This window comes from Ochotona princeps, chromosome 4, assembly GCF_030435755.1.
Source record: "Ochotona princeps isolate mOchPri1 chromosome 4, mOchPri1.hap1, whole genome shotgun sequence".
NCBI lineage: Eukaryota > Metazoa > Chordata > Mammalia > Lagomorpha > Ochotonidae > Ochotona > Ochotona princeps.
Window position 1 is genome coordinate 55,521,821 of NC_080835.1, and position 17,139 is coordinate 55,538,959.

At 37.7% G+C, this 17,139-nt stretch overlaps 1 protein-coding gene across 13 annotated transcripts in view; it reads left to right on the forward strand.

Moving 5' to 3' along the window:
- The window catches only part of EMSY (EMSY transcriptional repressor, BRCA2 interacting), a 91,647-nt gene extending 75,877 nt beyond the window's left edge, over positions 1-15,770 (forward strand). For 5 of the 13 annotated variants that reach the window (XM_004589868.4, XM_058663612.1, XM_058663613.1 and 2 more), the window contains 7 exons: positions 1,692-1,856; positions 3,530-3,685; positions 4,695-4,736; positions 6,094-6,245; positions 8,112-8,675; positions 9,633-10,133; positions 13,777-15,770. In XM_004589868.4, the coding sequence (XP_004589925.2) occupies positions 1,692-1,856; positions 3,530-3,685; positions 4,695-4,736; positions 6,094-6,245; positions 8,112-8,675; positions 9,633-10,133; positions 13,777-13,971 (1,775 nt within the window). In that variant the 3' untranslated portion in view covers positions 13,972-15,770. Of the gene's footprint in view, positions 1-1,691; positions 1,857-3,529; positions 3,686-4,694; positions 4,737-6,093; positions 6,246-8,111; positions 8,676-9,429; positions 10,134-13,776 lie in introns of those variants that run through there. The other 8 variants (XM_012928320.3, XM_004589871.3, XM_058663615.1 and 5 more) reach the window with 5 other exon arrangements.
- The last annotated feature ends 1,369 nt before the right edge of the window (positions 15,771-17,139 follow it).

Consider the following 17,139-nt stretch of genomic DNA (forward strand, 5'->3'; position numbering starts at 1 on the left):
ATGTGGAAGTTTGTTTTCCCTTTTTCCATCTCTTTATAACTTTGTCTCTACAAACACAATCTCTGCCTTCTCAACACTCAATATATCTCAGTGAGTTAAGTTGTGACGTCATTTTTTTATCTTTATTATCATGAGAATTTCTTAAATTTGAGATCTTAGGTTACATAAAAGTAAATTTCTGTTAAATTTCAGTTTTACCTATCTACCTAAGATCAACAAAAAATATTACTTGCTTTAGTGGACATTTGGTAATGCAATATAGGGTCCTTTAAATCTCTAGTTGTTTGTGTCTTTAATGGGAGTTATATATCCCTAATGTGGTATTTTACTCAATATTTTGGCAGCAATATAAGTATCAAATTATTGTTAAGTGTAGTATATAATATAATATATTGTTGGGGTTTTTATTGTTGTTGTTGTTCCTTTAGGAAGACTATCTTGTTAGAAGAGTTGCTTTCCACTTCCAATACCTGAGATAATTCTGTGGTTTTCAAAAACATATAGTTCATGAAAGATTGAACTTTTGTAATATTTAATCTGGTTTGGAGATACTTGAATTACTTTCATTTTTTTGTGATGCTTTTACTGAACAACCCAATTCAAAGCCGTCTCTTGTTTTCTAATTGTTTGATTTGTTTGTCTTACTCACTTTATACTTACGCTAAGATACAGAATCATGTATCTTTTTGTTTCCCCATTATAATTTAAATTTGAGAGTAGGAGTCATGCCTTTGTTTATTCCAAGATTTTCATGTGGTGTCTTGGCTAAAGCATCTTAGGAATTTAGCAGTACTTAAGTCCCAACTACTTATTTTATAGCTAGAAAATATATTAAATAATTTATTGCTTGATTTCATGCCTGTTTGTATTGACTTGCATCAATATTCTGTGCCTTGAATTAGAGCTGTAATTTGCTTTCAAACTAACAGAGTCCTAGACTAGGACTTTGAAGTCACAACAGTAGTGCTCATATTTTCCTTCATAGTTTATATAGCTTGGTTACATTTATTATTTCTCTATATCCTCAGAAATCCCATGAAATAGAGGTGATTTTATTGTTCCATTTTAGAAACAGGAAGCTAAGACTCAAAGAGTCAGCTTGCTAATAATTCATAAAATTGGGATTATAACCCAAGACTTAGAGCTTTAAGTGTTACACTTGTCTGTTACAGAACTCTGCTTCTGGAACTTCTTTTCTTGCTGTCTGTGGACAGGATTTCTTCTCAGTATGCTGAGACTGTATTACAGATCACATTTTCTATTGGGGAAAATACAAATCCCATAGTATTTTGTTCTTATTATGCACAAAGCACTCACCTATACCAATGCACACCTATTTATATAACAATTGTCCCATTGAATTGTAATTTGTCTTTTAACATGTTTGTCTCCCCAACTGGACTGTGTGCTTCTTGAGCATCCTGTGGTTTTTCTGTGAGCACCTTTTTATTTTTAATGACAAGTGTAAATTCTAATACATAGGTGTCCCGTTTGTGGAAATAGTGAATAGATTAATTGGATTCAGAAGTGAAAGACATTAAGCCCTCTGGGGGCTTACAGTATTCTTGGGGAGATAATTCATGAAGTTTACAATAAATACAGAAATAAAACAGAAAAAAAAAGACAAATTGTTTTCTTTAAAGAGAAACTTTGTTTATAGGGTTTGTTTTTTCTTAACTAATATAAAACAGATTCCCAGCCTGTAGTTCATGTAATTGCTTCCCGGCGTCAGGATTGGTCAGAACATGAGATTGCAATGGAGACTAGCCCCACCATAATTTATCAGGATGTATCCAGTGAATCACAATCAGCTACTTCAACAATCAAAGCTCTGTTAGAACTCCAACAGACAACAGGTATGAATTCACATGCTCAATGGAATGAAGCATGTTTTCTCTAGAGATGGGTTGTGCTAAAATACTCCACTGTTATATATTTTTGCTATTATTTGAGCACATTTCCCCCCTCTGGACTTGTTTATAGTCATTGATGCAGTTTGTTTACTTGTAAGATCATTAATCTATGTCCCTGAACACTGAAACACTGACAGACTGTATAGTCAGTAGAAGAAAGAAACAAATGGTAGTGTTTGTCCTCTCTGTCTCCTGCTTAAGATGGACAGTTCTGTTGCCTCTTACAGCCAGAAAGGCTGTAGTCTGTTACTTCTAAGTGCAGTATTTCCCATGTGCATCCAAGACTAAACAGGAGGCAGATTGAAGGGCCCCTGCCATCCTCTTTGATATCAGTAAAGTAGTTTTGTGGTCATAAAGATGTAAGGGCCCTTGCTAGCGTTCTCATTTGTTTTATTTTCAGTTTTAATTCTTTCTATAGACTAGCCGCTTGAGCTTCTACACAAAGCTTTTCTCATTTACTACAAACATATCATTATTTCTAATTATTAAATATCTTCGATAAACTCTAGAGCAAGCCCATGTAAATTATAGTGGTTGTTCTGTTACTTTAGGTTAAGGATTGTCAGAGTATTTAATGAACCTTGGTGATGATCTCTTCCAACCCTTTCATTTTATGAATAAGCAAACTGAGATCTAGAAAGTTTATCCAGAGTGAGACTCCATACCTTTTGATTCCTAGTTCAATGTCCTTTTTACTGATGGGGTGACTTTTATATTTATCTTGTTTTGTTTTGCTTTCTTTGTCTAAATGATTGCTGTAATTTTGTCCCATTATCTGTTTGGTGAGAAAGATCATTCAGTGGGCTTAGTTAGTAGTTCACTACATGTTGTGGCATCCATCTATACTATCCAAAGAATTAATGTCATTTTAATAAAATTCTTTGGTTAATTTCTTTTATTGGTATTATTTTTCTCTTTGGGCATTTCCTGAGGTCCATGTGGTTGACAAACACTGTTATTTTCATTAATGCCTCAGAGGTGAAAACATGAACTAAATACATTTTATAGGAAAAGTGATAATAAAATAGAAAGGGAAAATTTATTCATGAATACCATTCTTGATTCCAGACATTCTGTCATACATTTTTGTGGAAAAAAAAGGAACAATATTTTATTCACAGAAAAAAAATTTTTTTTTATTCTTTAAGGCCTTGAAGACATTGTAATATTTCTTTGGAAATAATCTTCAATTTTTGATAGGTGAAATTAAACCAGTCACTCTGTTGTGCTATTCTGGGTAGCTAGCTAGCCCTTGCAAATCATAGTATATACTGCTTATTCACCCTTTGTTTTAAGTTGGTGAGCTAAAGACTATCAGGAACTACCTTAGAAGGGTAAAGGAAGTACCCAGTTGTTTGGCCTAGAGATAACAGGCAGAAGAGAAGATTTTAGTGTGATTGTCTATGAGTCCTTCTTGCTAGTTGGCTGGGAATGGCTGTGCAGGTTGTGTATGACATCCATGCATGGTGGCGTGCTTTTTCCTTTACAACTCATTGCCTCCTTAGTCATGGCCAGTGTAACACCACAGAGGTCTGGTTCATTATTCCCATGGACAGCTCTGGTTTAGATACTTGTTTGTAGTAAAGGTTAATGTTTTCTTTGACTTTTTTATTCAGTAAAGGAAAAATTGGAATCTAAACCAAGACAACCTACTATTGACTTGAGTCAAATGGCAGTGCCTATTCAGATGACCCAGGAAAAGAGACATTCTCCTGAGAGTCCATCAATTGCCGTGGTGGAGTCAGAATTAGTTGCTGAATACATCACTACCGGTAGGTATCCTAAAATGTGGTGTTAAGGTGGGAAAGATACCCCTGTGGATTTCATGGGATAGTTGTGTTTTTATGTTTGTTTTCAGAGAAAATTCGTATCATTCTTGGAATTTATCCTTTTTTTAATATCATAGAGAAAAAAATCAATAAAATGTTATAAAGTTGGCAGGTAAATAACGTCTGTGAATATAAGGTGGTAGTAAAAATGCCTTTTATCTACAAATAAGTGTTTTTATGTGTCTGTAAATTTTAGTTTTGAAGAAGATACTAAGGGGTTGTGGTTAAAAGTAGATTATGTATTTGCTTAAAATGTGATCTGACAGCAAAATGCTGGTGAGATTTTTGGATGGCATAGGTGGAGAAGTAAAATGAGATAAATAGATTATTTCACTCTTTTTCTGATGAAACCATTTCTGGGATGCTGCTTGCTGCTTTGGACAACTTCAGTACCATGAGGTTTAGAATGATTCAAAGAGCAGTGATTGTATCATTAAGGAGTTAGGAGAGATGACTTAGGAAGCACCATGTAGAGAACTCCTGCCTTTAGTTTTATCAAGCAGTGATTAAAAGAGAGTATAAAATGGTTAATATTTGAAGGCTATAAATACCATAGAGGAAAAGGAATTATTTGGCATCATTTTATGAGATACTATTAAGACTTGAGAAACTAGTAAGAGTAAACACACACAACAGGAAACTTCAGGTGATGATTTTGGATTTCAAACAAGGATAAATTAATGTTCAAACAATCTGAAAAAAATGACCATTTGGAAACAAACAAACAACAAAAAAAAAGACTTGAGAAACTAAAATTACCCAGAGTGGAGGGTAATGGTTTAAGATTATGGAAAGCAACGAAGAATCTTTCTCTGGAGATACTTAGCTAACAACTAATTCAAGTAGAGGTCAATATATTGGGGAAACTCTTTTTTAATCCTTTGAAGCTAGACTGTAGCATGGTAATTAGATGAAACGACCTGTGATTTCTTCCCTTACTTATCCTTTTCAGAACGCACTGATGAGGGGACAGAGGTTGCTTTTCCCCTTCTAGGTAAGTGGTGTGCATCCATTTGTAGTGTCATTGAAGGTAAAGGATGATTGTTTGGGGGAGCCACTTTAAATGGATGCGCTCTACTCTGATCTGGTAGAGGAAAGGTAAGCTCCACTTAGGTAAAAGAAAGAGAAACTTAGAAATGAACTAGCGGATGTTGGGGGAAAATGAGCTATTTAAAATAGTAAATGTCTGGTTTATGGTATTGCTATGACAAGTTAAGGTCACATCAGCTCTTCTCCATATGTTCACTATGACCTCCATGCTGTCCACCCATCATGCCTGCAGTCTTATTGCAGGTTTTTTTAAGTCAGCTGTTTTGTATCATTTTGTAGTGGGTGTTAGTTTCTCTAACTTTCTTTAACTCTGGAGAATTATTACAAAAAAAATCCATAATGTCTTGAGGGAGAATGATTATTGAATAATCTGAATTGATCTTCTATTAAGTCTATTCTGTTTTTTAATAAAACTGCTTAATGTAATGATAATTATGATGCTTAGAGTTTGGGTAGCAGAAATGTTCCATATAGTATGATAAATTTTCCAAAATGTATTTAAGTGTCTTTCATTTCTGATTATGTCTACTTTTAGAATGTCATAATTTGCATTCTTTGTTTTAATATTACTATAATTTGTTTTCTCCCACTTAGTCATATTATAAATAATTTCTATAGATATTTTAATATAAACCCTGACTCTTATTTTTCCCTGGCTTGGTTGAACATTTTATTAGCTGATATAATTTAAAATGTACATATAAAGCATACTGAGACGTCTAGTATGGTGCTAATTATAAAAGAGTACTGGTGATGCTGCCTGTAATCTTGTTTCCCATGAAGGCATCTGCAGAACATCAGTAAAAATATGATGCTTGTGAATTTTCTTTGTGCTGTGTCACCTGACTGAGCTGTAAGGCTGTGAGGCAGAGCTACTGACTGCTTCTAATGTCTGTATTGCAACTATATAGGGATCAAGAGCTTAAGGAATTTGTGTTTTACTTTATTCAAAGATGTTAGTCTGTAATTTCAGGATTACTTTGTTACAGGATAAAAGTCATCTGAGAAAGTGTGTACAAGTGGTGGAGGATGTAACTTGAAGGGCTTTGTTTCCTCCATTATAACAAGAGTTTTCACAGTATTTGGGCACTGCTTCTCATCCCATCTTTACGAAAGTTCTGTTATTCCCTTTTTGCCGATGAGATAACGGCCTTAGAGAAGAAGTGAGCAGACTTTGTTCTCTGTCCTTTTACTCATGATACTACGTTTTATGATGCAAGCTCACATTTATTGAAAGTAACTGCTGGTTATAGTTGTTGTAGCAACTTCCAGAGAAATATTATCACCTGTTCTGTTTTCAGTCAGCCATCGCTCCCAGCCCCAACAGCCCTCTCAGCCCCAGCGGACACTGCTCCAGCATGTGGCTCAGTCCCAGACGGCAACCCAGACATCCGTGGTGGTCAAGTCCATCCCAGCAGCTTCTCCTGGCACCATCACCCACATCATGCAGCAGGTGTGTCTCTTCTTTTTTTTTTCTTCCTGTTTTCTTCAGTAGCCTCAGTTCTGAAATAAGGTTCAGTTTCATTTATTATAAGAGGAGAAACAAGTGAACTGTTGAATCTTTAAATCTTTTGTATTTGAGTAGAGGAAGTGAAATGAGGTTCTTAACACCAGAAAATAATTAAGAAACTGTATTATTTAATCTTTTGTGAATTTCTAACATTTCAAGAGGTGGGACCGTTAAGATGAATATAATGACATCAGAATTGGTCAGCATTTCTAAGTATTTTGTTGTTCTGGAAGGATTTGTCACCAAGGTAAATACATGTTCAAAGGAAATAGCATTTGAGTTGCTTAGCTATTTGCTACTAGACTTTTTTTTTTTTTTTTTTTTTTTTTTGCTTTTGTAATGAAACCTCAATGAAATATTATGAGTAAATAGGAAAATAAACGTTTGACTTCTGTAACTTCATTTAACCAATTAGGAAGGAAGGAGATTTAGCAGGAGGGAGAATGAATGAATACTGAACAGAAAGTATCTGATGTCAAGGGAAATGAGGAGAAATAATATGTTAATAATTTGATTTTGTGTCAGGTACTGTGCTTTGAGCTTTAAGTCCATTAATTTATTTGATTCTCACCCTGATCCTGCAGGGTGGGTATATTATTCCCATTTTGCAAGTGAGGAAACTCATGCTTATGAAGTTAATTAACTTGTCCCAGGTGACAGAGCAGGAGCTAAGCCCAGAGTGAACTGCCTCTGTTATATAGCTATATTCTGGATTAAAAATTTAAGGATGACTTCATCTTTACTAGTCACATCAATGACCATTACTTAACTAATAGAGTGTTTGGCCCTAATTGTATACACACTACGAACTGCTATGAAAAAAAGTTGATTTAAAAACCTTTATGTGTAAAATAATCATATAGGGGAAGGTTCCAACTAAATCTCAGAAATTGAAAGTCTAGAATAGAGGCAGTGGGAAGGATGGGGATAGGGCAGATCTTACTGTGTCACTGAGGGAAGTCAGCTAGTCAGATGTTATGTTGGGTGAGAGGTCTCAGGCTAGAGTCTGGCCCTCACCTGGCAAGTCCTAACTTTGACCTTTTTCATAACAACTCAGAGGTCAGACTGGCCTTCAGCCACCTATTGAAGCCTCCTCCCACCACTATTACAACTGACACCGGGCAGTCGCCCTTTCCGTGTACAGGAGTGCTCTTGTCACCTCCCCACTCTCCTTCCCTAGAAAGCTGGAGTAGGGAAGGTGCTGGAATCTCAGCAGCAGGGCAGAGTAGAGGGGAGCAGTTGAGAGAGGTGGTTCCCACAGACATTGGTGAATTCTGAGGAGCAAACTCCACCCTCCAGGGAGGCACTTTGTGGGGTCTGGGATAGGCGTGTCTCAGTGACAGCATCACTGATGTTGCAGCCAGCACAGGACAGGCATGGGGCCGCAGGGGGCTTCTCTGCCCTTCGGTTTTTTCCACACACCTCCCTCCTTGGTAGTGACCTTGTTGCTTTAGAGAGATTCGTGTGACTACTTCAGAGCTGGGTCAGCTACTTCCTGAACCAGGGAACCTTTCTCTTCTTTCTCTGCACTGGGCTGTTTTTGCAGGGCCACTTCATTCCTCCAATGTGCAGTCTGGGCCCTTGAGGACTTTTCCCACAGTAGTGAATAGACCAGTGTTTGAAGTAGTTAATGTCTAAGAGTTGACATTACAGGTTTCTATTTAAAAGCTCCTTCGAGGTTTCTTGATCTTTTAGGTTCTTTTGAAAACTTTTGAATGAGTCTTGAATGAGTCTTTTCCAATTTGAGGAAAATGTAGCAATATAGGTGTTTTTCTTATTTCATTCTTACTTTGTGCCTTTTTCACTTAGGCATTAAGCAGTCACACTGCTTTTACCAAACACAGCGAGGAACTTGGAACTGAGGAGGGCGAGGTTGAAGAGATGGACACTTTAGACCCTCAGACAGGTCTGTTTTACCGATCTGCCCTGACTCAGTCACAGTCAGCTAAACAGCAGAAACTTAGCCAGCCCCAGCTGGAACAGACTCAGCTGCAAGTGAAAACTCTGCAGTGCTTCCAGACTAAACAGAAGCAGACCATCCATCTGCAGGCAGACCAGCTCCAGCACAAACTCCCGCAAATGCCCCAGCTTTCCATCAGGCATCAAAAACTCACCCCTCTCCAGCAAGAACAAGCACAGCCCAAGCCAGATGTACAGCACACACAACTTCCCATGGTGGCCAAAGACAGGCAGCTTCCTACCTTAATGGCACAGCCCCCGCAAACTGTAGTACAGGTGCTTGCAGTGAAAACCACGCAGCAGCTTCCTAAACTGCAGCAGGCTCCGAACCAACCAAAAATCTACGTGCAACCCCAAACCCCCCAGAGCCAAATGTCGCTCCCAGCCTCGTCAGAGAAACAGCCGGCAAGCCAGGTAATGGAATATTGATAGCATGCAAAGTTAAACTTCTCTGTTCACAGAAAAAAAAAATGAGACCTTCATGACCCTATTATGGTGGCAGTGCTTTCTCCTGGCAAGAGAAAACCCAAAAGCCTCAATATGCTGGAGTTACTTTGCTCCGTCAGAAGGTTGACATTAGGGAAGAGATGTATGCATAAGTATAGTGCTCAGAACTCAATTTACCAGACAGTTTCTAATGAAATCACCTCAGCATTGACTGACAGTGCATAGAAGCGATATCCCTGAGTTATTTTTTAAATATAAAATATTTATTTTGATGCCTGTAAAATTCTTTATTTCTGTAGTAATGAGGCTAATGAATTGCAGTGAAGGAATTTTAAATGATGTAGTTTACATCATCGCCACCTATTTAATACATTTATCTTCTAAATTTATGTTCTAGATTGCTGAGAAATTATGTAGATAATTGGAAGAAAATTGTATCAGCAAAAATCAGTGACTCAAGTGACATGTATATATGTGTATACTATAAATGCATATTTAGAGAGAATGTATAAACGTATTTTGCAGCAAAAGTTTTTTTAAAGCTAATTTTTAGTTTTAAAAATTGGAGATAATATGAAGTGATTTGAACCAGGTTAAAGATATACTGTTTAGGGATGTAGATCCCAAAGGAAAGCTAGGCTGCTGTGACTTTTTTTTCCTTTGTTGCAATAAATTTTGGCTGGCTGAACAAAGGTTCTTTCAACCCCTTCTCTTTCCCTAGGTTCCTTAAAAGTAACCAGGTCCTTCCCGTCCAGCCCTCTTACTAAAACACTGAGCTTCAAAGTCTTCCTAGTCTGCTGCCCTAGTATACTGCACGAATGTTTCTTTTGCCATGCTGTCTGGGGTGTTTGATTAGTTTTTTTTTTTTTTTTTTTTTTCCAAAGAGATGTAGCTGTAACACACACAACCCCAATTTATTTTCAGGTGGAGCAGCCAATTATAACCCAAGGATCCTCTGTTACAAAGATAACTTTTGAGGGGCGCCAGCCTCCCACAGTTACAAAGATAGCTGGTGGCAATTCTGTGCCTAAACTGACATCACCAGTTACAAGCATATCTCCCATTCAGGTCTCTGAGAAGACAGCAGTGTCAGACATTTTGAAAATGTCTTTGATGGAAGCTCAGATTGATACAAATGTAGAGCATATGGTAGTGGATCCCCCAAAGAAAGTTCTTGCCACTGGCATGCTCACTGGTGAAGCAGGATCATTACCCTCCACCCACATGGTGGTGGCAGGGGTGGCGAATTCCACTCCCCAGCAACAGAAATGTAGAGAGTCCTGTTCAAGTCCATCTGCTGTTGGCCCTTCCCTAACGACAAGGAAAAGCGATGCACCAGGAGTGCCTCCGGCAGGCCAGTTCATGCGTATTCAGAATGTAGGCCAAAAGAAAGCTGAAGAGAGTCCAGCAGAAATTATCATCCAGGTAAGAACTGAAAGGAAAATGAGAAATCATGGGCATCTTGGGGGTTGTGGGTTTGGTGTATTTGGGGATGTCGTAGGCAGAGTTAAGCCAAGATGACAAGGAGACAGAGATTTTCTTTGAGACAACATATAACAAATTTGACTTAATACTTACTACAAACAAGCAGATTTACTCATTTTCTGGAGGAGAATCAGAAAATGGGTGGGTATCGTCACAAAGCACACTGTTGAGGCAATCAAGCCCATGTGTCGGTTTGATTTTCTAAGACACAAGCCACGGCTACCAATGTGCTGACTCAGAAGGTTAGCCCTTGCCTGGGTTCAGAATTTGGGCTTCTCAGTCTTTGCTCAAAGACTTGGAATATAACTAGATTGCACAGGGACTCTCCTTGGAGAAACAGTTCTGTTCTTGATCTAAACTTGTGGTTCTTAGGTCTTTCAAACCTCAATTAGTCGGAATGTCTGGAGGAACATGTTCCGTGGGGCTATTTCTAAGTAATTAATTATGCAATTTGGGATTAATCGTAAACTTTGCTTTTTGTTTCAATTGCTGTTTTTAAAAGTCTTGTTAAGTACTTGGTAAGTATAGGCTAGTTTAACATCATAGAAATACTCATTGACAGTAGATCTGCCTGTGCTGTACATTCCCTTCATTTTCCACGTCATCTGTCATCATGCATATCAGACAAGGTGAAGAATTACTGAGTCAGGCCAGGCCTTGGGAATTGTGTTTCTGTTTGTCTCTCTCTTTCTCTCTCCCTCCCTTGCCTTCCTGCTTCCCACCATGGTATTTTGTTGTTTTCTGGACATTTTGTCTTTTTTTTTTTTTTTTCTAAACTGATGCTTGCTTTGGAAGGTATCAGGGTAGCATATTTCAGTTAGCTGAGAATCTGGATTTATTGAAATGTGGAAAGTCTAGGATTTACCATAAATTCACTATCTTCTGACTTGAACATTCTCGTAGTAAACCAACGTGAAACCAACTAGGATAGAATTAATTATAGAGAAGTGTGGAAAAGCAATTAGAAGTAGCCATTGGATTACTCCAGTGATTTGTTTCCTTCTGCAAAATTAAGTATTAGTGAATTAAATCATTCTGGACAAATAAATAGGTTACAATTTTTAAAACTTTCCTCTGCAAAGGTAGGGTATGATGGAAAAGGAACGGTTTTCTGGCTATACCATCAACTATGTGACTTTGGGCAAGGCTGTTTAACCTCACTCTGCCTTAGTTTCCTCATCAGTAATGGGAATAAGGAATGCTTACTTTATAGGACTGAGGTGATATAAAATGATATGAAATTAAGCGCTTGGCACAGTACCTGACTCATAGGAATTGTCTCATAGAGGACAAATTTTACTAAAATTTACTGTGGCTGCTAGGATTTAAATTGGAGTATTCAGTAAATTAGAAATGCTGGATGCCTTATTTGGAGATGATTTTTCTGTATTTTATGAACAGGAATGAAAAGGTAATTTGTTTTGCATTGAGGGTGATAGCTAATAAATTATCCACAGAACTGTCAGATAATTTGCTGCATGTGCTAGGTCTGCTATGTCAGAGGAAGGATAGCAGAATGATTAAGAACTAAGCTTTTGGATATGTATATTCCTAGGTTTTGAGTTCCACATACAAACATTCTAACAGCACTATGGCTTTGGACAACTGAATTTACCTCTGTACTTGTTTCTTTGCCTATGAAGTGGAAATGGTAACAGCTATCTCACAAGATAGTTTTGAAGATGAAATAAGAAACTTATCTAAGAACCTGGTCAAGTGTCTGATGTAGAACAGTACTAAATAAAGATGACTCTCATTATTACACTCATCATGAATCTACTTTTAGAACATTTTAGATCTTATTTGTGTTTAACTTCCATCTGAAGTACTGATTAGTTCAGTAAAAATACCTGTGGGAATGAGTGGAGGAAGACTGAAGTGCTGGGATTCCTTGAAGAATACTCAGTGTGTTTATTATTAAGTACTTTACACGAAAATCATTGTTCTTAGTAAATAAACTGTCTGCATTTCATTCATCATTCATTCCATGTATATCATCCAACTACCATGTTCCAGGCATCATACTAAGTGCTGAGTGTGGGGAATAAGTAAGATGGTTATATTCTTCTATCCTGAGGGGGTCTGTATATGTAGAATTTATATGTTCTTGGAACTGCAAAAATCTTTAGAACCTATGTCTTTTACTACTTGATGTTATATAAGGTTAATCTGAAGCTAAAGGAAGTGGAATGACTTTTATTTAAGAAGCTCACAGCAAGTCAGAGCTAGAGCTGAATGGAAGTTCAGGTCTTTTGACCCCATCTAGTACTTTTTCATAATATTCAGTTATGTCGAAGTTGGAGAGAAACAGACAAAATTCTACCACTCTAAAATTAATTCCTGGACATCCTATGTTTTTCTTGACAGTGGTATAATTAAATTTTCATCTCCTTAGTAAAAGATTATTTTGGTCAGTTGTATTTATACAGAATAAAGTATCGACATTCAACTTTGTTCTGGGGTTTTTAACAATCTATTATTCATGCTATCAACTGTTCATTAAGCGTCACAGCCCTCTTGGGTACTCTGGGCATCTGGAAGTGAATAATGTAGTCAAAGTACACTCACAGTGCCTTCCTGCAGTTGACATTTGAAGGGTGAGAAACAGTTTAGCAAGCAGATGATAGATGCAATTTTAAAAAGAAAAGGGTGTGTAATAGATGTGGGGGTAAGCCCACCTACTACTTTTGGTTATGGAAGGAAGCTTCTGTAAGCATTTGTGCTGAGTTGTGGATGACAGGACAGAGCCAGCCTTGCAAAGATTTGTAGGAAAATTAGTTCAGGAAGAGGGCATCAGCTAGTACAAATGCCTTAACACAAGTGTGTTGGCATGAGTGTGGAACCATTATAAAGAGCCTGATTGGATAGCAAGTACATAGGAAACAGCTGTAGTGTGTTTAAGTAGGGACAGGACATGAACTAATACACCTTTTACAAAGGGATCTGAGGATGAGGAAAAGAATTTGATGAAACAATCTTCCCTGATATCACTTTGTCTGAGACCCACAGGAGGTGCTTATCTGCTGGTGTTCTTACGGCTTCAGTGGCACATTTTAGCCTCTGCTGTATGTGAATGCTTCCACCACTGTAATTTTCCATTATGGATCACTACTCTGTGCCCAAACAAACAACTCTCCTTTGGCCACCAGAGAGGTTTGAAACATATTGGTGTGTCAGCACATTAATTACTCAGTTAAGAGAGAAAATTTGAGCAAAATTGACTTGCTGGACAATCAAATAAAAGTACTATTACGAATCTGCCTCCTGAGTTGAGTAGCAGACAGTGTCCTCTGTTGTAAGAAGCCATAAAGGGTTAGTTGAAAAGTCACTTTTAGTTGCATAGACTTGGGTTTAACCCTAACCTTGGTTAAGGTTCCTCATTTGTAAATCAGGAGCAGCAATTTTGTAATAGTTGTCATGGGTTGTAAATGGCATATCATATATGGAAGCACCTGGAATAGTGCCTGACATACAGTGGTCCAATAAGTATCAGTTTTCTTTTTCCCTTCTTTAGTGTTATTGGGGAGGTCCTTGTGTTTCCTTTTGTTACCATAAAGGATGTCTCCTGTGTCTTCTCTTCCAGGCCATTCCCCAGTATGCTATTCCTTGTCACTCCAGCTCCAATGTGGTTGTGGAGCCCAGCGGACTTCTTGAGCTGAACAACTTCACCAGTCAGCAACTAGATGACGACGAGACAGCAATGGAGCAGGACATAGACAGTAGCACGGAGGATGGAACTGAGCCCAGCCCCTCTCAGAGTTCTGCTGAACGGTCCTAGTGTTGTGGCCACAGGAGTGTGCACTTTAAAACCTACTTGGTTACCAAGTGTCCAGGGAATCTCTCGTATTTTGATGTCTAAAAAAGCACTTTGCCCATATACTTAGGCTGTGGACCCTGAAACAATAGTGTTTCGACAAGGTATTGCTGCAGGAGCAGCATTTTAAAACAAGACAAAACTCAGAGGGGAATGTACTTTTTTTAAAAAAATAAAATAGAAAAAGAAAAAAAAAAGAAAGAAGATGCACATCTACAGTGACTTAAAACCCAATTTTCTTTGTTGGACCACGGCTGATGGAAACGTTTTGTTTGGCAGTGGAAAGAGACTTTTCCTGTGAATGTTCCTCAGCTGGTTTCCACTGAACAGAATGCCATCAAAAAAAGGCAAATGTGAATAGTTTGAATTTTGAAATAATGTGTCAGGAGCAGTTTTTTAAGAATCTTGTATGTTTTTTGCAAGTCCCTGGAAGCATTGAATTGGCTCAGATTTTACATTTGCTCAGCCTATAAATAGCTAGAGAAATACTGGCATTAAAGGATCCTGTTGGGTGGCGGCCATGAAATCCCTACCCAATGGGAAGTGCTGTGTGGGTGACTTGTGCACTCTCCCTCAGTTGTGTGCTAATTTATTGTGTTGTCGGCCTTTGTGCTCCAGGCAGCGCACTGGTCCTCTATTTATTTAAGTGTGAGCCTTTCAAAGCAGGCTATTGCCTTCTGGCAGAGTTCTTGTAAACCAGGATCATCTGCCCTTTCCACCTCCCGTCTTTCTCCGCCTTTAAGAAAACTTAGTAGAAAAATGTTTCATTATGAAGCAGAGGAAAAGAAGCATTTTCTGTCCCAAAGGAAATGTTCAGATATGTTAAAGGAGAGCATTTATTCATTCATGTGATGCTTTCTTAACTTGATATTGCACATTCATGTTGGACTGAGACATTGCTAATAACTTTTACATACTTTGGTTTAAGCCCCTTTGAAATGTATAAAAAGTTCATTTACAGTTCTAAGTGTAATGTTTTTCAGCATTCTACCTGTTTAGGATCCAGTTTGTTTCCGCAGTATGTTTTGGTCTTGTGAACGCCATCTGTCACCAGTAGAGTAAAGGGTAAAGGAGTGGGGAAGGTAAGAGTCAGTTTTGCAAGTTGTGACAAAGGAAACTATACTTTCCATTTTTAAAAAAAAAAATGTAAATAGAAAAGTTTTTAACGGTTTTATATAGATTTCACTATAAATAAGCGTTTTAAGACTGACAAATGTTGAACTGTATATATGTGTATCAGCGTAACTGCCCACTTTTTTGGTGCTGAAGTACTGTAAATAATTCATCAACAGCCTCCTAATTTTGGCACCTACATCTGGAAAAGAAAGCTGTGATACTATACTTAATAAATTCCCACTAGAGTGACACTGAAGATTTAAAAATAAGGATTCATGAAATGCACCCATCATTGGTGGCCGTTAATGTTTCTGCTGGGTGATAATGACTTGCCCATAGATGGAGCTGTTGGATATTATTTTACTGTACAAAATTCATGTTTAGAAAATTTGTGACTGTTTCTAGTTAGGTCACTTTTTTTTTTTAACTTCTCTTGGGTCATAGACTTCTTTGAAACTCTGATTTAACTATGAACTCTCTCACCAAAAAGATACACATGCCAGTATACATGTTAGACTTTGCATACAATTTTACGGGTTCGTGAGCCCCTAAGCCTATTCATGTATTCCAGGTGAAGCCCTCTGTTTATGGTCAATCCGTTACTTACATATGTAAGTTTTTATAAAAAATAAAGTATCTTTTAAATATTCATGGATCAGGAAATGAGAGCAAATTTGAATAAAATTGTGGTCTGCATTACTGACAGCATAGCCTATACCCGTGTCCCTCTGAAAATTTAGTCTTAACATGCCTCAGCCACTGGAATGACATAGGAAACTGCTGTAGTCTTGATTTCTAAGAAAAAAAAATGGTGTATTGGTAAGTTATCAAATAAGTCATTTAAAATTTCTTTCTTTTTTTAGAAGACAGAGAAAGAGAAAGAGAGAGAAAGCTAGTACCCCATCTGCTGATTTATCCCCTAGATGCCCACAACAAGGGCTAGACTGGGTCATTTGAAGACCTGAGATCTCATTCCGTGCCTCCTGTGTGAGGGGCAGAGACCCAACCATGTCAGCCATCACCTGCTGCCTCCCAGGGGGCATTAGTAGGGAGCTGGAATCCGGAACAGAGCCAGCTCTCATACCTGACCAAATGCTCAGTTTTTTTAAGAGGCTAATTTCAAATACAAGTTTCCTTTTTTATTCAACAAATATTAGTTAAGCATCCTCTATTTCCCAGTTGCTATTTTAAGCACTGGGGACACCGTAGTGAACAAATGGAAGATTCCTTTTATGGAATTTGTAAACAGGACTTCCTGCTGATAAGATGGATTTAAAGGATGAAGGAAGGAAGAAAACAAGAATGGTTATTAAGTTTCTCAACTATGTGGACAAATGGTGATGTGGATCTCCAAACACTCTTTAATGAAAGTCTTAGCATTATAGGTATTAGTGTTTTTAATGTTTAAGTCCACTAATTAAAAGTCATTTTGAGTAATCACTGTGAGGGATTTTCAGAGGTAACAATGCAAATGATACATAGTTATTGTTAGTCATGACCACTGCTAGGCTGTAATAAGAAAAATCCATTTGCTTTACAGTAAATGTTAATAAGTGTCTGATATTGCAGATGCAATTTATGGCGAACTTCAAGAACTTAAAAATTTCAACAACTTTGTTGATAAATATGCATGCTATAGAACTCACCTATTTAAAGTGTGCAGTTATCCAGTTTTTAGTATATTCACAAAGGAGGGCAACCCATTACCAGTCAATTTTAGAACATTTTCATCAACCCAAAGAGGAACTGTGTACTCCTGAAACCCCACCACCACCCTAGCCCTAGGCAACCATTAATTTACTTCCATGTCTGTGGATTTGCCTCTTCCTACATTTCATGTTAATGGGATCTTTCAATAGATGGTCTCTTGTGTCTGACCTCATCTACTTTGCATACTGTTTTCCAGCTTCACCCAGGTTGTAGCACACATCTGCACACACAGTGTAGCACACTGAAGAAACTCAGTGTTTGCATTCCTTTACAAAATATTTTTTTGGAAGGTAGAGAGGGAACTCG